The sequence below is a fragment of the Coturnix japonica genome, chromosome 7 (genome assembly GCF_001577835.2).
Source record: "Coturnix japonica isolate 7356 chromosome 7, Coturnix japonica 2.1, whole genome shotgun sequence".
In the NCBI taxonomy this organism is placed as follows: domain Eukaryota; kingdom Metazoa; phylum Chordata; class Aves; order Galliformes; family Phasianidae; genus Coturnix; species Coturnix japonica.
In genome coordinates this window covers 18905465-18931129 of record NC_029522.1, presented here as the reverse complement: position 1 = coordinate 18931129, position 25665 = coordinate 18905465, and the positions used below count along the sequence as shown (strand labels likewise).

Genomic DNA, 25665 nt, shown 5'->3' with positions numbered 1-25665 from the left:
TGGGTGGGTTAAGGGAAGATCTGCTGGTGCAGAAGAAAACCCAGCATCTTTTGTTATAGTCAGACATTAAAACCCTGCTACGTTCTCTGGGTTCCAGCAGGCAGGGAGAGAAGCTCAGTTTTTTTGGCTTTACTTTGTGTTAGCACTGTCCGGTGTGATATACACCTGCATCATGGATTATGTCTATATGGTTCCTTCTTCACATTCTCACCCTTCACATTCCTTGTCAATTTACAAGAATTTACACCAAAAGGCATAAACAAATCAACAATAAAAGTAACCATTTATCTTTTCTTGCTCCACAGTGTCTTACTCTCTCACTGGAGCAAAGTTCTATGATGTGAGTTTAGGCACTTCAGGTTTAATCCCAGAGTCACCATCCCTGAAGGAGTTCAAGAACCATGGAGATGTGACACTGGGGGACATGGTTAGTGGCATGGCAGGATGCACTGGAGTTGGACTTGATAATTCTATGATTCTTTAGGCTCAAGCCACAAATATTTCCCTAAGATTATTCTTCAGAAAGGAAGAAACATCTTATAGGGTTCTGTTTGGCCCAGCAGCTACCTACTGTACACTGGGCACATGAAAAAATCCCTCCTGCCCATGGCTTGGGCATCTGGTTGCAGGAGATATGCACAGCATTCCTGCTGCCCTCCCAGGTTCTGCAGCTCAAGAAATATTATCCACCACCTCAGTCCCTTGCACTTGCACTTCCACAACTTAAGGCATGTTTTGTCTCCCGCTGGGGACATTACCTCTCTCCAAGTTTCCCAGCACGGCAATGCATCCTTCCTGAATTTAAAGAGGGCTCCCACTGATCATGAATAATCTGCAGCATTCACAGCCTTAACCAGCTTCCTCTTACATGCAGAAGGGCTCATGCTTGAAAATCCAGCTGGCAGCCTGAGTGGTCCGTGGGCACACTGAGATGCTGCAAGAGAGCTGGCAGGTCACCAACGGAAACTGCAATTTCAATATGCTGATTAGAAAATAGTGTCTTTCTCACAGTTTACTAAAAACTTGCTTGTCCTTATTCCCAAACAGCCATTTGTCAGCAGTTGTAACTCAATCTTACCTATCCCTTCTATGCTGATGCCACTCAGAACATAGGAAGATCCCAGCTTGATTTAAAGAAAAGTAGGTGATGGAGAACAATTCTGGACCTTTCCTAGGGCTTGAACCAGTGCCCTCCAGGACTAGGAACACAAGCGGGCACTTCAAATCCAATTGAGCAGCAACCCACTGATTATGAGTCATATATGCACAAGCATAAACATACACACATCCCATACATCACACACTGATTAATGAACCAAAAAACAAAGGTATAAATAAGGAGAGTTACTGATTTAGAATGCTAAGAAAGAGCTGCATTTAGTAATTACTTCAAAAAAATAAAGTAGCCTTACCTTAGGGCAGGTATTTTGGCTGCAAAAAGAAATCTTAACAATATAATCCCTTTCTTTGCTCCACCCCAATACACAGACTATTATCTCAGCATGTTGCAAAGAATGAGGACAGAACACAGGACAAGCGAGTGAGGATTTGACTCTTGCCACTGAATGAACAATCAAGGCCAGTCAGATTTCTGCCGTATCTCACGACTTTACCTTTGTGAGTGAGGGTAATACTTCTCCTGTTTTTGGGGGGTAAAGCAAGTTTGAGGTCTTGGGGTAAAAGATTTAAATGCTCTGTGTTCTTATTTTAGGCTATGACTGAGGAAAATGTATCAGGATACAAGGGCTTGAAAACACCTACTTTAGGCTGAACTCATAGCGATGCCACCTTTCTATAGAAGCTGCCGTATTCTCTCCAGTTATTCCCATTAAAGATATATACCACTGTCGTTTACTTATGAGTTGATTTCTAAAAGGGAAAAAAAAAATTAGTGAATTAATGCAGCTCAGAATAGTGAAGCATTCCTTTCCGTGTTTTATTCAGATGGAAGAGGTCTGTGGCCATGCCCACGCCGCTCTGGTTAGATGACTGCAGTAGACACAAGGTCCCCTCCACAGCTCCCTGGGCTGCTCAGAGCAGCTCAACTCCACAGTTGGAAAAACCAAACTTTTCCCAGAGCCAGAGCTCTTCCCCCAGCTCCCCCCCTCCCATATTTGTATATATTTCACGAGGAGAGCTGGGCTGAGTTTGTTCATGAGCTGCAGTTCCTGGGCGGACCCCACGCACAGCTGGGCTCACTGTGCTTGGATCCGCCTTCCCAGCCAGCAGCCTCATGAATTCGGGGCTGTGGGGTTGACATCGGAGAGGAAGAAGGATGGACGGGTCAACAGCTTGAAGCCGGGCTTCTGGGTCCAGAAAATGGGTTGCTGGAGGAGACCGGGTCTGCTTTCCTTGCTGCTGCTGTCCTTCTGTGAGTACAGAAATGTTTCTACTTGGGCAGTGTTAAGCAGAAAGGTTGTTTAGTTTTCCTTCCTCCAGAAAAACAGCAAATCGTTGACTTCTCCCCTGACAGCAATTAGGTGGAGGGTTGGGAGTAGTGGAGAGCTTTGCAGTGATCTGATCGCAGTGCTGCTCCGATAGCGTCAGCTGTGCGTTCCTCATACAGAGAAGGGCGAGCGCTTGGCTCGGCAGAGACCGCTGCGTGCTCGCCGAGAGCAGCTCCCAGATGTCAGTGTTTACAGTGCAGAAATCTGTACGTCGGTCAGCATGACTTGGTGGAAGCTTTTACTTTATCGAGGAAGATTAAAAGCGACCAAAGTGCACCGTGAAATGATCTGGCCTCAACAGTGTCCAGATGTGGTGAAGTTTTATCAGCCCGGGTTTATGTGCAACATTAATCGAACTATTAAAGATGGAAAGAAGCGGGGAGGGGGAGGAGAGCTGTCCTTGCAACAACATCTGGTTCTTCAGCAAACCTTTCTAGCACTTACGTAAAGATTTCTTTGTAATGAGTACCCTGTTCAGGTTTTGATAGCACTTCTTCAGGACTGCAGATAAAACCCTCCAGCAGCACTTGAAAATGCGCCCATCCGAGGTCTAAAGTCTCTTGTTTATATCCCGATGATTGTTTCATAACAGGGAGTGTTATATACACATGTCCTAAGTATGTGTGCGTGCCGTTCTGTATATACAGCACCGATGTATGTGTATACACACATATATCCCTATATAGTAGATATTTATATATTTGCTCGCTGTTTGCAGCGAGCCCTTTTCCAAACACAGACCCGTTCCCCTCGGTACAAAATTTCCAATGCAACTAAAACTGCTTTTTGCTCAAAGCAACGAAGCGTTGGGATTATAGCGCCTGTATATTTGCATCCAATTGAAACAACGGGGGGCAGGGATCTGCATCTGCGTCCACTTTCCATGGGTCCCCCTATCTACAGAAATGGGGAATGAAACAATACAGCTGCTTGGTAATTTCCTTGTAGCAAACACAACTCTTGCTGCGACTTCTGAAGCTGAGAGCCCCATGCAGGGGGATTTACAACATAAGGTCAGGCCAACTTTCAAAACGTTGCAGAAATACACAGCAGTCCTTACTGCAGATAATACCCTAAAGCATGGGTTGAAGTGTAGGATGCTATACTGATAACATCCTGCTAAATTAATCACATTCGGAGCAGCACCGAAGGAATTACTACAAGGCGTTATTTAAAGAGCAGCCTTGGGTTGCTTTTGGTAAGAAAGAAGACCACTAATTATCCTTCAGAAATACCTAATTTTGGAGTTATTTAACTTATGGTTTCCTTTTTCTAAAAGGCAGGGTTTTAATCTGAAAGAAGCCAAACCAAAACATATCATGATTACTAAGTTCATTTGAAAGGTTACGTGAATGATACGATGACAACATCTGTCTCAGTATGGGGGGAAAAAATAAGCCAAGGCTCTCTCTCTCTCTGATTTTGCTCAACAAAGATATATGTTAACTGGAGCTACCTCCCATCCATCGAGTATAGTGTTAATATCAACACTACAGTAACTCTGTGACAGTAAAAGCACCCCGGGGGCCCACTTTGCTTTGACATTGAGAGAGGAAGGAACGGCAAGTTCCCCAAAATGGCTGAAAATACGCATTCAGTTGTTCTTCCAGCAGCAAATCCCCACAGCTATCCAGCCTCCCTGCAAAGAGTGACAGCACTGGCTTGGTGATGGCAGTAAAGTAGCTCCTCTTAGCATAGAGATTTAGGAATTACCACAGAGAAAATGGCCATATAGTGTCTGGTTATCCTGGAAAAGGTCCCCCAGCGCCAACTGAGCATCCTTGGAGATGATGTTATTCTCTAAGGGGTCACAGCAGGGCTGCTGAGACATAACTATGGGCTCCATGCTGGTCATTCCCAACCCTTCAATCACCAGCATGGTCATCAAACAGTGTATCTGACTTCTTTGGCCCATATGCAATGGAAAAAAAGGCTGTAGCCTAAGAAATGGCTGAAATTTCAGCTCATGCATTTCCCTGATTGCCCTTTTCACTTCCTACCTCCAACAAAAAATACAAGGATCATTCAGGATGAGAAAACCTGTTCTACAGTTGAGGAGGCTCACAGATTTTGCTGCCTTTAGTTGATGTGGAGGGAGTTGGGAGGTGAGCTAGTCATCATCTACAGAAAGCTCCTGGAGAGGTTCTTTCTGGCAGAGGAATTCCTCTTCCATCAGACAAAGGAGAAGAAAGATATGCATGCTGAAAGCTGAAACTAGGTGTTTTTGTGTTAGATCACAACATAGCAAAGTTATTCCAGCAGGTCATTACTTAGACTCAGAACGCAGTAGGTTTTTGTTGCTCAAAGCCTTTAATAACTGCAAGACTATCTCCTAGATAGACCACTGCCCATCCAAAAGTCACAGGTTGGATATGAGGTTACCGCACTGTGTACACTGGAATGCTCTGGCCTTCAAATTTATAATTAGGACGTTTCCTAGGGGAACATCTGTCCAGGAATTTCAGCAAGCACGTTCTCTGATGGCTTGTGGTCATACCTCAGGATGTGGTACTGGAGAGGCCTATTCTATGCTCACAGCACTATCCAATGCCATTCCCACTTCTCCATTGCCTTTTAAGTTGTCTCTGCCCAGAGCTGGATGGGAACACAGACCTCCTGCCTGCTTAGCTCAGGAGAGTCACCTTTCCTCTCATCATGCTGTGGCCACACAAGTCAGTGCTCCACGGCATGGATTTTAGTTGACTCATAACCCAACATCCAGCTTCTCAGAGAGGGAAAATTACATGTGCTGCTCCCAACTTTTGGGTTTGGTCTTTGTTTTCCTCTAACCATCTCCTATCAAAATAATAGCTCGTTAACACATCCTGATGTTTTCTGCCATCTATTTCACTGCTTCCCACATGGCACCCCGATGGCTCCACAAAGAGCTGGAGGTGATATCTCTTGTTGGATGGTGGCTCTCTGAAGCTACATGCTCTTTTCTGCCTGCACAAACAAGTTCCTGTTTCCCCACTGAGCCTCTTTTGCTAAACACATAGATTGTACGTAATTCATAAATCATGACTGGGAGACCCAGGGCTGTCATAGAAACATCTCTGGCTTTTGATCCATTCAAGACCTCTCTGACCTATCCCAGGCTCTTCAGGCATCTCATTCAAGAAGTTGGTCTCCTATTTCTAAGGTCACCAGAGCTAAAACCAGGGGCTGCACCGTCACCAAAATGCCAGCAAGCTCCTCAGGCAGGGGAGCTATCAGGATCTCACAGCAACAAACAACAGTTCAGAGACAGGAACAGAGAGTCAAGTATGAATGAGCGAGAGGACAAGGGAGAAGATGATGAAGGGTCACTCTCCACTTCACAGGCAGATATATGCATATGCAGAATGGGGTCCAAGCAGCAGTCCAAGACTGATCTGGAGCAGCAAAGAACAGAGCCCTTCTCCCAAGCCACAAAGCGTATGGAACTGAGTTCTACCCACCATAGCAGCAGGGCTGGCTACAACAAAGCTTCTCAAGCATCTCATTTTGCTTTGACTTTGGAGCAACATATCCCCCAGTAAAGGGAAAAGCACAAGGAAAGCCCTGACACTGTAAAACCAGAATCCTCTGCAGTGATGTGACTGGCAGCAGACTAAGCAAGAAGCATGATGGATTATCCTGAATTCACCTTCACGCTTCACCAAATCTGGTACTGCACTTTCTCCCACTGATGCAAATTAGGTAGACTCAAGCAGTGTACATCTAAATTAAGTCTGCAGAAAAAAGTCCACTTAGAGATATAATTCCACATCACTTGAAATTAAAACACATTGTTTTCTGAAAAAGCTAAAGCCAATTTCTACTCTTATTGCTGTTATCAGTATTAGATAGTGGTCATAAAACAACAGAATAGTTTAGGTTGGAGAAGAGCTTAAAAATCGTACCTCTCTGCCATAGGCAGAACTGCAAGCCACCAGATCAGGCTGCCCAGGGCCCCATCCAACTTGTCCATGAGTGTGTCTCCATGATCACAAAGACGTTTTTGTGTATTGGTGGTAAACAGGTTCAAGCACGATATTCATTATTCCTCTTAGAGATGAAGTCCAGAGCAGATGTGTCCCACGTATTCACTAAATAGGTGGAGAGCAATCATTGGCATTAAAAACTGTTAACTGGAAGCTTTTATTCTGAGGAAGTATTCAACACTATTGCTTGTCTCTACAGCTTTATACTGCTCCATCAAGTTGATTTCCTTTTCCTCTCCCCTTAGTGAGAGCTCTTCGCAGTAACATTTGCTTTCAGACAGCTTCCACACAGTTGTAGCTTGCCATAAACGAGTGAACTCTCCCATGGACTGTCATGTTTTCAGGGAAGTGCCACATGTCATCTTGCTATTAAAAAAAACAGTCCCACCAAAGAGATGAAATCAGCAGCTCCCACACTTTGCTCTTTCCATGTCTAATGCTTCACACCATGTGCCAAGTGAAAGCCTCACATAGGAAGAGGCCCAATTTGCAGGGAGACAACACCAGCAATGGCTGCCTGCCTCATGGGGCAGAGCTACAATTTCTTCTCAGTGCTGGACCCCAACTGTGGGTAATAACTTTCTTAGGGATCTTCAGAGAGAAACAATGGGATGGCTGAAAGGATGAGACCACTGCGATCCTGCCTCCAGAAAGGCTCTCTAAGGTCCATTGGAGTCATGTTTCTTTTTTTTCAATTTGGTTCTTTTAATGAGAGTCCGTACAGGGCTGAAATGCTCCTGCTATAGCTGCTGGTAGCTGTCAAGCTTTTAGGAGAAGTGGGAGAGTCTGCTTATCTTGTAATCGCCTCTGCAGCCCCTGCTCCCACCGATTACGCTGCTCCAGGACATGGCCTTTCCTGGAGCTCTTGCACTGTAGTGTTTTGCTTTCCATTGATAAGCCAGGAACATGCCTGACAAGAGGCAGCTGATTTATACCACAGCAAATGCCTCTCCTCTGTGGGGCAATTAGTGTATCCAGCTGTGCCCTGCAACCTTCCCTCTGGCTACTGCCCACGTGGATTCAGGCAGGTCTGGGAACATACCTTCACCAGAGTGCTGCCCTTGAGTATACAGGATCGTTTACAGCTGGAGTCAAGATTTAAAGGGGAAAAGCCTTTTCAACATTTCCAGCCTGCAATTTGCAGCTATCAGCAGAAACAAACTGCAACAGAGAGCTGGTGCTGGGTGCCACTTTGCAGAGCCCACTAACCTTTTCAACCATTGCCTCGGCTGGGATTCCTGATGTGGTCAAAGCTGGATATGTGGTCCTTGCAGCAACTCAGGGTGGAGATACTGTCACCAGTCCCTCCTGACTTCAGCCATCCCACACCACAGTGCCTGTGCTCATGCAGAACGAGCGGCGGTGTCCCATCAGCCAAGGGTCTGGCTCAGCCATGGAGCACAGCTGGGACATGACAAGGGAGATCTGCCTGATGTCATTGGAGAACTTGCTGCCTGGGAGCATCTGAACACCAGCGTCCAGCCTGGACGAGACTGAATCAGCTGCTGTCTTGTTGCCTAAAGTATTTTTTCCACGCTAAATCTATCCCAAAATTAGCCCCAGCCATTGCACGAGAGCAGACAAGATGCTTTGCCATACAGAGGGAAGTGACACAGAGCCATGAGCAGCAGAATTAATCATCCTCCCCCAAATAGCCTCAGGGTACGAGCATCCCCGGGGGAGCCCAGTTCCTTTTGTGTCTTTAATATGTCAAATAGCACTTGGTGCTGGTTGGAGATGGCGGCAGACATTCCCACCAGGGGCACAAAGAGCAGACCAGCTTACCTACTTAGGTGCTACAGGAGGGATGCTTTAGGAAAAACAAGAAAGATTTTCACATCTGTATCTATGCTAGCCTCGAGCTGAAGTTCCTTCTGACAGCACAGAGCACTTTATGACTGCTAGATCTGGCCTAAATGAGGGCAAAACTCAATGTTACACAATAATGTTAGCAGACATAAAGAACAGGTACTGCAGGAATGTGTTGGTGGTGGTGCACTGGTGGGAAGCTATGGGCGTATCCCACTCCAGAGCTCAGCCCTGCTCCCTCAAACACCCAGGGAACTGCAGCAAGGCAAACCCAACCAACGCAAACTGGTCCATCACAAAAGCCCACCCGAAACACTCAGAGCAGCTCTGGTCGAATGTCTCTTTGTGAACTCATCAAAGTTCTTCTAACAGATGGCAAATCGAATGCGTGCCAGGAATTGCAAATTCCTCAGGAAGTTCATCTAAACCATCAGCAAACCATTTCCACTTAAAATAGAGCAAACCCTGTTGCCCAAATGTGACCCAGATTATGTTTCTGACACGTTTACCTATTTGGATGATATCTTTAAGTTGCACTTCCAGCTACCCACAGAGATCCAGGTTCCTGCGGAGCCTGTGAAGCATATACAAAGATAATTACTGAGCATAATATGATGAGAATTGTAAAAACAAACCAAAAAGAGCTGTGCAGTCCTTTTTCTTGGATTACAGTAGTCAAAGGCAGAGCAATGTCTATAGCTGACTTGCAGCTCTTTCTTCTCTTGTTGGATCTGCAGTGACTTAGGACAAGCTGGGCCCAAAGCAGCTCCAGGGCTGCAATCTGGATGCCTCTGAGGATGCTCCTGCCCCTGGAGGCATCTTCTGTCCTGACCTGTCATCGGTGGGCAATGCTGGTGGCACCTTTGGAAGCAGGCAGCCCCCACCTCAGTCCATTAACCCAGCCACATCAATGCAGCTTGGTTTGGGCTCAGCTATGGGGATCTGGGGTCTTTCCCCAGAGCTGGCTTGGGTGATGATTTAGCGCAGGTAACATTCTATGATTCCACGGTACATGCACAGCTAAACGGGCTCAGAAGTAGAAGGATACTGTCAGGTATCAACGACTGTTTCAAAGACAGAGAGAAAAAAACAAGGAAACAAAGCAGTGCAAGGCCATTTCACCTGATCCAAAGTCGCTCCATCCTCAGTTCAACTTCACTTTGTGCAAACCAGCATTAATGGCCAGAATGGTTTCCACTGCACCAACAAGAAGGGTTCCTGGAAGAGCCATGGTGCATACACTGAGCAGTGCCTGATGGAGGCATTGCTTTTGCCTCACCTAATGCTCAGAGTCCTTCCAAAGCAGCACAGTACGGAGTGCCCTCCCCACTGTTTTGGATGGGGTTCTGCTGAGCTCTGTAACCTCAGGTACAATTAGCAAGCAGTTTTCTTATTCAAAGAAAACCTCCCTAAAAGAGAAACACACCAGAGAAACCCATTTCAAGGAGTATCACAAAATCCAGAAAGATGCTTAAAAATAATTAAGTAAAATAACATTGGCCTTAACTGTTTTGTGCAGAGAGTAAAGAGAGAGGACTTGCTTATACCAGCCTGTTGTGTGCTACATGTAAATTTTCCGTATCTCTTTTCTAATGGGTTGCAGCAGCTCCTGGATGCAAAGTGGTGGTGAGGAGATGGGGAAATCCTCCAAGGATTGCTTTGAACGTGGAAATGAATTTCGGCTCTGCCACTTCAGAACGCTTTTTGTTTACTTTCCACTGACATGAAATCGGCAGCGATTCCGTAGCATGCGGGATTGGTTAGCTGCTTACATAATGCTTAATAAATCCAAGAGAAATAATATAAAACACATCACCCAGTCCGGGAAGAGCAATGATAGCTCAGCTGTGTCACCAGCCCGCCTGGCCACTGGCTTTTGGAGAAACATCTGACCAGTGTTGAGAGATGTGGGGTGTGAGATGGGCGAATAGGAAAACTGGTCTTGCTGTCTTTGGAAGGCAATGCTCAAGGTACAGCACTCCCTTCTCATCCCATCCCGTTCTCCCAAGCACATACTCACACAACCAGATGCATCTGCTGCTCCAGGAAGCAGGGCAGTGCCACCCATTGATTGTCCTCAGGGTGCTCTGCAATAGCATAAGAGCCCTGCAAGCAGCAGGAGTGAGATGAGATGTGGCATCAATTAGCACAGGCAGTGGCTGTGAGGATGGTGTGGAGAGGGCTCCCCTTAAGACCCTTCTCAGCTCCATTACCCTCCTCTGGACAAGCTCCAGGGCCTCAATGTCTTTCTCGTAGTGAAAGAACATTGCTCCCCTGCTAATGTTTCCCTGCTGACCCTGTGCCCCACTTTGCTTTATGGCACCCCTTGGTGCTGGTGTTGCCTCTGCTTCACAGTGTGAGCAGGAAGGGGAGCAGAGCTGGGGATGCAGGGGTTAATCCCACCCGGCGCAGCGCTGGGGCCAAGTTTGTAAGTGACTCTTTGCTATTTCGAAAAGAAGCTGCCTGGAAAGGGAAAGGAAAGGGAAAAAAAGGGGGAGAGAGAGAGAGAGAGAGGTTTACTTTACAGCCATCGTTATTTCATCTGCACAGTTTATACAATGGAAAATAAAAGCCAGGGAAAGCAAAGTCAAATCATTTCTGTTTCATTAATGGTATGGAAATGGTTTTGTTTTTATAGGGGAAAAACAAATGTGAACTTGATGTGTTTGTGTGTGTGAGTGCTCATTGCAGCTCCCCTCATTGCAAAGGGCAGAGCAGCAAAATCCAGAAATAAAAAATGACTCAGAGGCTGTAGGATCTATGAGTCAGTGGAGCTGTTGTTGTTTTTAAACACGAGTGAGAGCACAAGATGGGCAACAATCGCCCGCACAGCCCTCCCAGCCCCAGCAGAGAGTGGTGGAAAGCAGGATCTAGGGCAGGGAGCCGGAGTTGTCCTGTAGGGGACGCTTCCTGCTTGATTTCAGTGCCTCGAGAATGACCAAGGTGAATGTGGTGGTTGCCAGAGGATGGGGGATCCCAGCAGTTCTGAGAGCAGATGGAGCACGTGGCTTGCTCCATCCTCACCCATAGGCAAAGCCATAGAATCATCACAGAGTCATAGAATTGGTTTGTGTTGGAAAGGACCTTTAAGATTATCTAGTTCCAACTTCTCTGCTATAGGTGGGGACACCTCCCTCTAGACCAGGTTGGTCAAAGCATCTGCTGACTGAAATCAAACAAAAACCAAACCTGGGTGTTTTCAAGCAAAGGCACCACGGGATACGGTTAGTGGGCATGGTGGGGATGGGCTGATGTTTGGACTAGAGGTGTTTTCCAACCTTACTGATGCTACGAAACCTCTCTGGCCACATCCTCACCATGAAACATCCCTGAGTCTCAAAGCAGCACGAGGTCACTGCACTGCCATGTAGGTGACTTGCAGGAGGTACACCAGCAACACTGGAAATGACCAATGCAGAAGGACAGGCAGCATTTGGCTGAGCTCATCTCCCCAGGGTGACGTTAGATCGTGATGTCATTCAGGCACCTGAAAGAGATCCGAGAAGCCTTCTCATACAATCCATACCCAACTCACCTTGTAATGGCACTGTGCATTATTTGCTAAACACATCATTTAAGGGGTTATTTTCACAAAGGAAAAAATAACCGGTAGAGTAAGTCGGTTTCCAGCTTGTTTGAAGAATGTCCAAACACACCAGAAATGTATACTGCACGTTGTTTTGGCACTGGGAAGCACTGATGTCTAATGCAATCAGAATCAACCCCTTTCTATTCACCAGGAAACATTACTGGCTCACTCCTCGCTCCACGCGCCCACTGCCAAGTACAGTATTTGTTACACAGGACGATGCAGGGCCTGAGGGCAGAGCTGCTCCCTTGAACCCAGTGCTGTGTGAGCGCTGCCATTGTCTGTGGAGAAGCCAGACAGGGGCAAGAAATGGGATAGTGGGTCTGTTACCTCCACTTGGTCTCCCACAGCAGGAAATCCAGGGCCCTGCTGGGCAGCTCACACCGGACACTGCCAGAAGGCTGCACAGCTCTGTGCGTCTTCCCCTGGAAATTGGGGATGTAAGAATTCCCCGGCTGCATCCTGCCCATGACAGCTCGGGAGTGATGGGGACAAGACCTCACACGGGACAGTGAGTGAGTAGAAACAAGCGTTGTAAATAACAGGGAAGGAATTTGTTTGTTCTCATAACAATTTTATGAGCGGCTCTGTTATTGCAGAGCCGTGTCATTGGCCATGGACCACAGCCCAGCACAAAGCCCGTTCCTGAGCTGGGAGCAGATAGAGGGCTTGTGGCTGAGCCCAGCACTCCATGCTGCACCCACGCCTCCAGCTGCCACCCAGTGACCTGCCCGAAGGTCCCTGCTGCACCTCAGTCTCATCCTCAAATATAATTTAAGGACAATTTACTACTGAAAGATGGAGCACAGCCTGAAGCTCATGTGGAGATGATCTGAGCAAGTCCTCTTCTGGTGCCTTCCAGTGCAGGGGGCAGCTGGGCAGAGCCTTAGCACCTCACACTGAGTGCCTTTGCTGTAGCCCATCTGGTGCTGGGTTGTCAGCATACAGCACAGCAGAGAGGATTTGAGAACCGAAGCCTTTCCTTCAGCCCTGCAGCAGGGCAAATCACCTGCCTGCGCCACTGCTTTGTAACCAAAGTTCTTCTGCCCTCATAGCAAACACACTGAGCTTCCATCTCCTCACACTCAAGCTTGCTTCTCACTCATTCACCCTGCTTGGGGTCAGCACAGGAGGTGCTGTCAGCCTGCTGCTGCCATAGGGGAGGCACTTCTGGCATCGTTTTCCCTTCCTCCTACTTAAAAATCATTTAGTATTCTCCCCATAGCATCTCTGGTGCCCTGGTTATAGATACCAGAAGACTCGATCCCATTCTCATCTGCAGCAGAACAAGCCTTCCTATTGATAGGGAGCCAAGCTCCCAGGGAGCCCACCTCATCGGTGACTTCAAACCCTTTTCCCAACTGTCTTTCCACAGTAACTTTGACTAACTAACTGTACTATTTATTGGCTCGCATCACATCCGTATGGCTTCAATTTACTTTCTGAAAACGCAACCCACATTTAATTAGTTTATAGTTTGTTCCAAGTTTTGCTTATCCAGCTTTTTTCTTTTCTTTCTTTTTTTTTTTTTGAAGTTTGTATTTTGATGTTTAGCATTTGCCTTGGCAACATCTGGAACCCCTTTATGGAAGCGTATTGTTACTTTTACTGCTCGTGCAGCTTTTATTAAATCATCCGCGTATTAATATTGAAAGTGTTCATCTGGGTCTCATCATGGCCAAGACGAGTGATGTGGCAGCTCAGTTGTACCTACGAGCTCGTGCTTCAAGGACACAATGTTCTGGAGAAACTCGCAGTGGGCTTTGTGCGCTTCGGTTGAGTTTTAGTGGGAGAATAAGGAGGAGAAAAAAAAGAGATGTATTCCTGCTCTGACCTTTCTTGCAGATAACGGCATCGAGGGCTGAGCTAGTTTAGAACAATTTGTCTCCGAAGAGTTTTGTCTGGTTACTGCTGTATTTCTGGCTCTTGTTTACATATTTAACTCTTTCATCCCCCCCCCGGCTGCCTCACTCCGCAATGCAGCCGACTCTAAGCTCATCATGATCCTGTTGGACATCAATAAGTAAATATCAGCCTTGGGGGAATGAGTAAATAAACAGCAAACCCCCCAGTGGGTGCTGAACAATGAGGGTAGTGCAGGCAGAAGGGGAGGACACTGACCAGCAGGCATGGATGTACCAGTGACCATCCTTGCTGTCCCACCAACAGACCTTTGTGCCTCATTGGCCCAAGATAAACCTTGGCAACAAGGGCAGCATGGAGCAGCCCAGTTGTGTTGGGATCCCAAAATGAAGGGAAAATCTCCCACGCAATCCTTCCCTACCTGCAATGAAAGTTCACTGCAAGAAGAACAGATGGCCCACGCTTCTGCAAAGTGGTGGCTGTAGTTCAGGTTCCTATCTGTGTGCTGCTCAGTCTACTTATCAAGCCCATGCTAGCATGTATTTCTATGTAAGCTATTCAGTGGTTTCACTTAAAAAAAAAAAAAAAAAAAGAAAGAAAAAAGTCAAAAGAAAAATACATCTAGCAGCCTTGAAACAGGAAGTTTAAATTTAGCTGGGATTTATTCCTTAACCAAGAATAGTTCCTTTAAAAATAGAGATAACTTGCTCCTGTCTGCAGGGAGCTGCCTCCATGGGGGCCAGAGTAGTTGCATCAGCTCACTGTAGGCTTTGCCATCCTCTAAAACACGTAGGACTGAGCAGTGGGGTAGAACAAATGCATGCAGAAGGGGAGTCACTGAGGGCTGAAAGTGGCCCCAACTGCTGTCCTCTGTGCCCACAGCCTGCTGTGCTGGTGCGCGCCGCAGCCTGAAGACCAACCTGTGCAAGTGGTGCGACTCCACGCCGCCAGCCTGTGAGCGGGAGGTGTGCTACAGCAACTGCAACCTCAACTCCTACTGTGAGGACCCCTTTGAGATCTGCGTGGCCATATGGTGAGCTGGGGGCGTGGGGAAAAAGGGTTGGTTGGTGGGAATGTGCCTGTGGGGACCCCGTGCCATCAAAATCATTAGGGGCTTTCTCTGCTTCCCCCACTGCAATCACAACTGAGATGCAACTGGTTCTTACCTATAATTAAGAGTGGTTTGTTTTCTAAATAAATTTATGCATATGTATGCCCCACACAGCACCACAACCATGCCATATTTCCTCTGTACCCACATAAACCTGAATTTAGCTTTGCAAGCTGAGCCTGCTGTGCAAAGCTGGCAGACCTGATACCCAAAGCTGTGATTTCTTTTTGCATCAGGCTGGGAAAAGCCTGCTCCAGGTGCAGTGATGCAGAGCTGCTGCTGCCCCAGAGGTCTGTCCCCACTTGGGGTATGGACATCTACGCTGGTACCAGGCCATTGGAAACAACCCCAGTGAAAAGCCCTATTGGCTTTTGCTGGAAGTGCCTGGAAAGGAAATGTGATCTGGCATTTCAGACCAAGCATTCACCCAGATGGGTGAGCGCCTCCTCCAACTTTCTGGTCTCAAAACTAAAACTAAAGTGCATTTTGGGTCTACCCTAAGTGATTCTCTCCTTCTAATTCAGCCACCAGAGTGAAATCCAGGAAGCACATATTGCTAGGCTTTATCTCAACCTGCTAATTAGTGTGAATGCTGGATTGCCTGGCTTTCAGTAGACTTTTACTTCAGTGTAATTATTGCATTATGGACTGGAAAAAAATAACAAAAGCAGAAGACCAACAAGAAACCCAAACAAACAATGTTGCCTCTGCCCCAAAGTTCCCTGTGCACAGATACGGAGGAGACCTTAAAGAAGTCCAAAGAAGACCCAAGAAAACATGGGAAGAAGAGAGGACAGGGATGTTTCACCCACTCCAGCAGGAAAAGGGTGACAAATTGAGGTTATTTCCCCCAGTTCTATTTCCAACATCCCAGCTGACTCAAAAAGAATTGTGAAAACTATCTGTACTTCCATCTCCCTCCAGAAACAATGGTCTGCAATGGCACTCCACCTCAGCAGCCGTTCCTTTGCTCCTTGTTAGCTCTTAATTACTCACTGGCTCTACAAGAGATAAGCTGATCCACATTAGGTGAGGGTCTTCTGAGCTCTGGTGTAGCTGTCGTCCTTCAAGCCATGTGAATCACCCCAATTAGCCCTGCTTCAGCTCTCCTTCCCAGCAGTACATCCCACCTCTAGGGGGGTGAAATGTCAGAATGTCCCTGGAGGTGTTCAAGGCCAGCCTGGATGGGGCCCTGGACAGCCTGGTCTAGTATCTAATGTGGAAGTTGGTGATCCTACCTGTGTAAGGGAGGTTAGAGATTCATGATCCTTGAGGTCCCTTCCAACCTGGGCTATTCTGTGAAATAGTCCCCACTGGTGACCCAAGGGCTCTTCTCCCTCAGGTAGGCTCAAGCAGTCATGCAAAGATGTTGTTGCACCAGCAATTAGCCCCGGGAAACAAGACAGGGCCAACCAGCTCTGCCAACACACGTGCTGAGAGGAGAAAAGAGAAAAGTATTAAATAAATCCCCTCTAAAGTACATATAATGAGAATTACATCAGAGCCACCACTAACATGTCCTCCCATACATGGCACAGAACTGATGATCAGCACAGGGTTCAGATGACGTGCAGCTGACGATGGGCTGGTGGCTGTGGGTGGCTGTGCCACTAACCTAACATTCTGTTGGTTCATTTGGCCCCTGCAGGAGACAGGACAACGACAGCATCAGGATCAGCACACTCTGCCACAACCCCCACCGCCCCATAGAGAACCTCATGGTCCCCAACTACAACACCTCGCGTTGCATCATGACCCACCAGCCCAGTGAGGATGGCATCATCTACATCTGCGGCTGCGTGGATGAGCAGGAGTGCAATGATAAGCTTATCTTTGAAAATCATACCAATGGTGAGTACTTTTGCTGATGTTATTTGAAGTGAGGAGGAGCACTCAGTGCTAACGATGAATAAGTCGCATGCTGGAAGCCAAGCTGATGTAACCCAGAACAAGTCTATGCTCCAAAGGCTTTAAAGAAAAATCACACTTGAACACATCCCATGCCAGCAGACCCAAGGTAACCCCTGGTGCCCATCAGGGCTGGCACCCAGCAGCTGGTGGTGCTGGGAATGCTCTTCCGATGCAGCATTTCCCTGCAGATGGCTGCAGGTCCGACAGGAGCTGTGAATCCACTCCTGCTAAGAGGCAGCTTGTGTCTATTCCTCGGGAGGGTCACACGCTTTGGGAAAGCTGCTAACTGGATCCTGAACCTCTGGGGTCTTGTCCAAACCTCTGTAGCTCTGAATGGAGCACATCTGTCCCAGTGCCCATCAGGCATCTGATCCATATCAGTGGCAAAGCAAAAGCCCTGTGACTCTCTGCAATTCATGAAACACTGAAAGTGAGGCTAAGTCTAACCTGCAAGCCAGCAGCACAGCTTCTTCCGCAGTGCTAGGGGGAAAAAAAGATCACATAAAATGCAAATTCTTAGAACAAACAAGCCACTTTTAATGGAAGCGAATGATGCTAAATTTGGCAGTTCTTTGCAGCTTGCTGAGCCAAACATAACAGGTACACACGCTTCTAGAGAGAGATAGTCTAATCCCAAAGCTGGTGCCAGCATATATAATTTCACACCAAAACGACAACTGGCTCATTGGAAATGCCACCCCCAGCCAAGACTTTCACAAACAGTCTCCCTGTGCCAACCAGCATGCAAAACATCAAAACCCAGAGCTGGGCAATGCGTGGGCTGAGCCCTGTGGTTGTTTGCAGGGAAGACAGAGAGCAGCTGCCGCTCTAGGTAGTGGGGCCAGGAGCTGCACTGCAGCCCCCCATGGCATCAGGAGAGGGCATCCTCAGGGAAGGAATCTGCAGCAATTCCTGCTTTCAAGACTCATGCACACAACGCCCTTAAAAGTCTCTTCTCTTACTTCAGAGTTTCATAGATGGGATCTGAAGCATCGGGAAAAGCCATTAAAGCAGTAGGTGATATCCAGGCCTCGCACTTTCCAAAATAAACATATTCCTGAGTTAGTTATTGATTTATATCAGTTTAGGTTGATCTTGTGGTTTGAACCTGATGCCTATTTTAGAAACGCTTTCACAGCCTCGCAGAAATTAGCTGCAGCACGTTTCTTCAGATTTGCCAAGGAAAATAGCAAAAAGCTCTGTTTTTCCAGAACCTGAATTATGATCTGCACATACTGAGGTCAAGCAGCAAGAGTTTTGCTTATGGAATGATTCTTATCCCTCTTCCCCTGGGTTATTATACTTGGCAGGAAAACCTCTGAGTAAGATTTTACTTGAATATCTCTACTGAAGTCAGCATGTTTATTCCAGGAATCGCTAACATCAAAGCATCACACAATTACACGTTGCGCAAGGGTTAGGGCTTTGTTCCCCCCTCCGATGATCTGAAGGCAGATGGGCTTAAAAGCCATGAAACAACAGGGAGCTGCCCAGGCAGTGCCAGTGCCGCACCACGATGATAAGTGATACTTTGATGGTTGGACTAGATGATCTTAGGGGTCTTTTCCAACCTTAACCATTCTGTGACACTCAGATGGTGCTGAAGCAATGCTCCTTTCGGGTACCATCTCTCATGGTTTTTCTGTGCCATCCCCATAGGCAGGAGGGCCCAGCTCCCCCCCACACCCCAGCAGTGTGACAGCACTATGGCTGCACCGAGGTGCAGGCCGCAGCCTGGTGTGCAGTGCTGGCCTCCCACACCTTCACTTGACAAACGGGCCCTAACTCCAGGACTAAAATGAATAGCTCTCTAATAATTGCATACATCTGGGTTCTTACTCTTTGCTCAGATGGGATTTGTGTGCAGCCTGCATTACCGCCCTGCGAACGGCTGCGCCTTATTAACCACCCTGCATATTTTCCTCCTACGCGCGATCAAAACAAGATGTCGCGGGCCCCTCAAGGCAGCTCCTTCCTCCGTGCTTCCCTCCCTGCAGGCTACTCCATGCTGCAGAGCAAGGAGGTCATCCCGGTGGCCGCCATCAGCCTCCTACCGCCACTGCTGGTGGCGGTGATGATCACCGTCATCTTCTACCTCTGCCGCACGCAGAAGCAACGCAAGAGAGCCAAGAGCTGGGTTGGGAAGCAGGCGCAGGGTCCGGCACTGCCAGAGCCGGGCAGGGCTGCAGAGAGGGACGAGAAGCTGTCTGTGCTGATGGATGACGGCCCGGCCACCATGAACCCCACCTGTGCCAACAACATCAACCACAACACAGAATTGCTGCCCATTGAGCTGGACGAGATGGTGGGCAAGGGGCAGTTTGCAGAGGTGTGGAGGGCTAAGCTGAACCACAGCAGCTCAGGGCAGTATGAGACAGTGGCGGTGAAGATCTTTCCCTGTGAGGAGTATTCTTCCTGGAAGAATGAGAGCCAGATCTTCACGGACGCCAGCCTCAAGCATGACAGTGTCCTGCAGTTCCTCACAGCTGAGGACAGAGGCTCGGGGCCACGCAGGGAGTACTGGCTCATCACCGCCTACCACAGCAGGGGCAACCTCAAGGACTATCTCTCCAGACACATCCTAAGCTGGATGGACCTGCAAAAAATGGCGGGGTCGCTGGTGAACGGGGTGGCTCACCTCCACAGCGATTACACCGCCTGCGGCCGGCCAAAAATCCCCATTGCCCACCGGGACATCAAAAGCACCAACATCCTGGTGAAGAACGAGCAGGAGTGCGTGATCTGTGACTTTGGCATTGCCATACGCCTCGACCCCTCGCTGACGGCAGATGACTTTGCTAACAGTGGGCAAGTGAGTATGAAAATCAGCACCCCTTGGACAGGCATGCCATCAGATACACGGCCCTGGGTGGGAGACGTGGCCTTTACAAATAGGGCTGCCACCACACCACCATCTGGAGCATAAGATCTCACTCATGTGCTCCCCAGCCCCTACTAACCTCTCTTCTTTGCGAACAGGTGGGCACTGCCAGGTACATGGCTCCAGAAGTCCTGGAGTCCAGGGTGAACCTGGAAGATCTGGAGTCTTTCAAGCAGATGGACGTCTACTCCATGGCCCTTGTTCTGTGGGAGATGGCCTCCAGATGTGAAGTGGTGGGAGGTAGGAAAGTCACACCCAGGCTTGTCTTGCACCTCTTAGCTCCTTCCTTCTATGTACAGGGACCTTCATCCACTCATGTCCCTGATGGTGATGGTGCTCCACCCCAATGCAGGGCAGTTCATCACAGGATTTGGATTCAGGTGGCTGCTGAGAGCCGGTGACAGACCTCACCTAGGGCCTACCTCTGCCCAGCCACCCACCTAGGGGGCTAGCACTGTGGTCGAGGATCAGCAGAGGTGATCACATCATCTTTGGCTGCAGATGGAGAAAGCCATACCAGGGTGGATGGCTGAGGGAGGTCTCCAGGACAAGGCTGGTTGTTGAGTCAGGCCTGGCATCTCCTGGTATCACAGTGGCTTCATACAGTGGTTTTTACTCAGCCACAACACTGGAGCCATCCATCTCCTAGCGCTGGTCACAGAGGTAGGAGCAGACATGTTGGGGTTCTTTCTAGTACACATCCTCAGTTCAGGAGAGAGGTCAAGCAGTCCATCGGTCCTCTCTCTGAAAACAACATTTAGATGAAAACCTGGTGCTACACTTCTGCACTCTAATTCTAAACTATTCCCAGATCAGTTTATTTATGCAGACTCATAAAAAAAAAACTATCTCTTCTCACCCAGTAGGACACACCAAAGCACTGCAGCAAGCACATGAAAACCACCCTATAATACTGCCATTGCTTCTTTGCAGAGGTAAAAAATTACGAGCTGCCTTTTGGGTCAAAAGTGCAGGAGCAGCCCTGTGTGGACACCATGAGAGACATCGTGCTGCACGGCAGAGGGCGGCCTGAGATCCCTAGCAGCTGGCTGGTGCACCAGGTAAGGAAAAGTAGCTGGCTCAGAGGCAAACCACCCTGTCCCAATCCACTGACCCAGCCAAAAGATCACTATAGCCACCATCAAATCAGTGTAGCTGGCTGAGCTCATATAAGCTCCCCTAGACTCAGTTCCCCAGTACAGAAAAGCCAACAGCCAGGGGTACAGCAGAATTCACAGTTGGTGAATCAGTGACCAAGAGCAGAAGTTGTGAATGCCAAGTAATAACATTTAGTTACCTTCTGGATGCTGAAGCACATCAAAATGGAGCATCCAGGCTTCTGCCTACTTGGTCAAGGAGTCTGAAGTTTAGAGGTCATCCTGAACCTCATACATGGGAGAAAAGACTTCCACTTGTTCAAGGAAAGGGGAATACAGGCAGCAAGTGAAACAGCCTGAAGACACACGTGAAGCTCACAGCAGGGAAGCTGCTGGGTTCAGGTCTTCCCAAGGGAAAACCTTTCACTGTCCTTTAGCTCAGATCTTAGAAGGCCATGCGTTCCCTCTATCTCTATAAACCATGTTTGTCCAAAGACTTGCAGCACCTGCCCAAGCAAAGCTGCAAGCAGCATCTAATGACTGTGGTTTCTGTTGGCCCATCAGTGAATTTATCAGAGAGTTCATCGGGTTCGCCCTGCCTTCTTTTGTGTAGTAAAATACAGAACTTAAATCAGCTCGGCTGCACGCTTGAAGCCTCTGAGTATTCATCTCAGATGTTCACCTCCCAGGTCTGATAAACTTTGAAACAGCAGGAAAAAGAGCACAAAGGCTCGGGCTGTCAGTAGCGTTCCTGAAAGCTCGGCTCTGGTATCAGTCGAACGCAATGTAAAGCCCTACAGACCCGGCTTTACGTTGTTTTCCCAGGCTGCAGCGTAGGGCAGCACCATCTGCTGGGAGGCAGCAGAAGTCCTCTGGCTCTGACGCTTAGGAGGATGTGCAGGGCGACAGCAAGGCGAGGGGTGTGAAGGGAAGCACCCGCAGGTGTTGGTAGCCCTGCCCCCGTTGTGGGGTTGGAACGAGATGATCTGAGGTCCCTTCTGACCCGAGCCATTCTGTGATTCTCTGTTCCCATCACCCGGGGGATGCACAGCTCCAAATGCTACTTCTGCATCTCAGCCACAGGTCTCCTTCTCAATGAAGTGAGGGCCAAAGGCAGTGGGCCTTGGTTTAGGATTACCAGCTGACATCATTGGGGTCACAGCATTGAACCCTGGCAGCTGACCCATCCAGAGCGCTGCCCATCAGTAGCCCCAACACAACAGTTTGCCAACTGCACAACAAGGCCAATTTAGACTTTCATCCCCAAAGCGGCCCAAGTAACTCATTAATGCTCATACTCCCACCTCACTTTACCCCCTACTATTAAGAAAAGTGGGGTTTTCTCAGTGAAGTAAATTCTTAGAGCTGGTTCACACCCACTTGCACTGGAACAACCAAAGGGCTGGTGCAGGGCAGGAAGAGCAGTAGAAGCTGAACTCAGTACTGCTGCTAAAAACACACTTGTAGAACTACAGCTGGATCAGCATCACCTAGAAACCCAGGTTACCAAGCACAAACCCTGCACTAAGCCTGCTTTGCAAGCATAACAAGATGCACAGCTAAAGGAGCACCACCACATCTACAAAGCTAACTGCAGGTAAACACCAAGATTGCAGGGTCAAGAAGATCTAATGATCTTCTTGTAAGCACAGGAAGGTCTAACGACTAAAGAATATAACAGCTCTGTTTGACAAAACTTCAGTTAAACAAGATCATTTCTGGAGGCTAATTAATTAGCCTCAAATCCTTTCAGCCAGGCTAACAGATGAGCACTGTCAGGAGCACTGCAATGCGCCCCCTGTCAGTATTACCGCACACTCCCATTCTCTCTTATCCATATCCGTTGTAGAAGGCTTGGTCCAAATGAGTCTCAGCAGAGAACAGCGAGGTCAGGGGAAGGGTCAGCAGGGCAGGTGACAGTGCAGTACATCGCTGTAGGACTCATGCTGTTCTTTCACCTTCATCTTTCTGGGTTCTCAATTGCAAGCTGAAATGCACAAAAGCATGGGGAAAAAAAAACATGAAGCTTTATTTAGATTAATGATTTTTCCACTGTGTCGCAACGTCTGTTGTCAGTGATGAAAAAAGCACATGATAGGAATTATAGAGTCAAGGGAAGGTTCAACATAGCTGCTGCTGCTGCTAGCTTCAAAGGGGGAAAGCACCAGCTCAATACTTCTGTCCCTGAGCCTAAAACATTGGGACTCTGTGTGATTTTCTGAAGGGAGACATTACTGGGCATTATAACCATTGTGATCCAGAGGAACCAAATGTATTGAAGCATGCTGAAGAGCACCCAATGCCACGTAAGACATGATTTTGTGGTGAGAAACAATTCATTGTAGCACCGAACTACTTGGCGTGGTTTGCCCTTTGAGAAAGCTGCTGAAACAAAGTCAGGTTACGAAGCTCAAACTCTGAAGTTACCTTCAAGGTTCCCCTACCTTTAGGGGTAGCTTTAGATCAGCTTCTCGCTCCTCTTCTTCCCACCTTCAGCTCCTAACGCCAACCCTTCTGACCGCAGGGGATGCGCTTCCTGTGCGACACCATCACGGAGTGCTGGGACCACGACCCCGAGGCTCGGCTCACCGCACACTGTGTGGCCGAGCGCTTCAACCTGATGGCGCAGATGGATTGCGACGACATCCTCAACAACAACATGGACAACGAGGTCGGCAAAACAGCCTCTGCGGGTGGGGAGCAGCAGGACAACGATGGGAACAGGAGCACGCCGTGATGCAGCAGCAGGAAGCCTCAGCGTGAGAGTCCCATGGAAAGGAACTGCAATCTAGTGCATAACTTATTTATTACATCTGTTTCCTCCCACTGATGGGCTGAACTGTGGAATCTATACTTTGGTTTTTTTTTTTATGTCTAAGTGCAACAGTATATATGAACTGATTTTGTACTTATTGTAAGTGTATAATGGTGCAAAGCATCCCTTTTATTATTTTTTAACACAATAACATTTAATCTTTTATTAATAAGCACGTGAACTCCATGCCTGTCTTTGGAAGCCCTTCCCAGCCACCCCCAACCAGATCCTACCATACTAACACTGCCAACACAACCGTGTTGGCCAATTCTTCCTGCGGTTACTTCCCCTCCTCCACAGCATTACTCAACTTGAAGAAAGACCATCAGACAGAGCCAGGACCTTTACTCCCCATAACTCCCAGACCAAACAAGGCAGCCTGTGCAGTAGAAAGGCAATTAACTGAATGAGAAAGGTAATTAACCGAATGAGAAAGGTAAGTCGCACCACAGCAAACCACAGCGTTGCACAAATCTTAAGCCTTCCACTCTTGTGGGCAAAAGGTAATAAAACCTCTCACTGCTGCCAAGGAGCCCTGCAAGCCCATGCTTGACGTGCACCTACACAGAGGTTCTTTCAGGATAATGTGAAAGAGGAATGCTTTGCTTGCCAGCACAGCACGTCCAGCTGCTCCTTCCTGTCACCTTAGAGTGCTCAAGTGAGCCCCTTCCCTTGAAGTATACCTTCTCCAGTTCACCATAGCAGCACTCTTCTGCACACACACCTAACATCAGTCCCATTTAACACATTAATGACTGCTCCCTGTGTGCCCAGGAGGAACAAGGGGCACTCGGCAGCTTTTCTCACACCAAACACCCTCTAAGCTATCAAATCCTTCTTTCCTTTACCACTGAGCGCAAACTTGCATCAAGTTGTTTGGACACAGCAACAATGAATATATTTACTACTTCTTCCCAGTTCAGTTTGAGAGGCTTTCTAAGTCTCTGTCTGGTCTTACAGAGGTGAATGGTACACGGAGGGGATCAACTGGTGCAAACTGCAAGTCGACAATTGCTCCTCCGCTTCTGAAGGCTGAAATGGAAACCCTAGAGAAGGAGGCCTCCCTTTAGGCTCAACACTGCAGATTTCTTCTCAAAAGAAGGCTTTCAGGCTTTCAGGCACACAGAGGGGAACAGATTGAGAAGCTTTACTGAAAATAAACTCTAGCTTCCAATAATGGCCATTACTACCAACAGTGAAAACCAAGTCAATAATCACATATTCCAGATCATATACTTGAATGCATGCATTAAACACAAGCAATGCATCACACTCAGTTTTCATGCTCAGCAGGGAACGCCCCGAGGAGGGCTCCAAGATCTGTTAAAGTCTCAGGGAGCCCTAAATTAGCAAGGGCAAGCAAGAACTTTGCTCAACTGCACTGGAGCTGAATCACACCATAAAGAAAGGAACAGAAGGCTAAAGCCTATGTTTTGCCACGCTCCTCATTCAACTCACTGTAGTTCTATGAAGTACCTACACAGGAAGCGGCAGTGATCTCTTTTCCCTTCACTCCAGAAGGTACAAGACGGAAACAACAGCAGTTATGCAAGAGAATCAAATCTGGTCAGTGTTAAAAATACACATTAGTCTGCTGAGTACTTGCAGCTCTTAGAAGAATCACATAAATGTCAAAACCTGAGTTGGATATTCAGCGGCTAGAATTTTCTTCAGCTATTTTTCAATCCCATCCTTTGTTTCCAGAAGAAACCAAAGAATTGCATCATTATTAATCCCACATCACAAAGTCATTCCAGTTCTTGTGACCATCTGAGCAAAGGAAGATGTTATTTTCCTAGCAGCTCCCACATTAAAAGGGATCGTCTCATATTTTAAGACTACTTCAGGGCCGGCCTGTTTCTACATGACAAAATTAGTAACAGCTTTCTTAGCACGAAACCACAGGCACACCAGATGAGTGTGGAAGAGAAATAACTTGGTTGATATTATACAAAGAATACAAATACGTTCATGGCCGAACACAGGAGCTTCTCAGACAAACTCCCAAGTCAAAGTTATAGGCAGAGCTCAGCAGCTGAATCACAGGTTTGTATTCTAACACAGACAAGTTTATCAGCTGAGTGTAATCCAGGGAAGTCAGTCTAGTTAATGCTGCAGTGATCCCAGCAGGAACCAGCTGGACCTGGCACCACCCTTGCTGTTTATTTAAAGGGTAT

At 47.7% G+C, this 25665-nt stretch overlaps 1 protein-coding gene across 1 annotated transcript; it reads left to right on the top strand.

Annotated features, from left to right (window-relative positions):
• Positions 1–1985: 1985 nt before the first annotated feature.
• LOC107316805 (TGF-beta receptor type-2-like) lies at positions 1986–25534 on the top strand. Its single transcript, XM_032445924.1, is given in 8 exon segments — positions 1986–2066; positions 2068–2371; positions 14556–14706; positions 16433–16635; positions 18546–19507; positions 19675–19816; positions 20510–20637; positions 23198–25534. Coding segments are annotated over 8 exon segments (2184 nt in total). The 3' UTR covers positions 23411–25534.
• Positions 25535–25665: the final 131 nt, after the last annotated feature.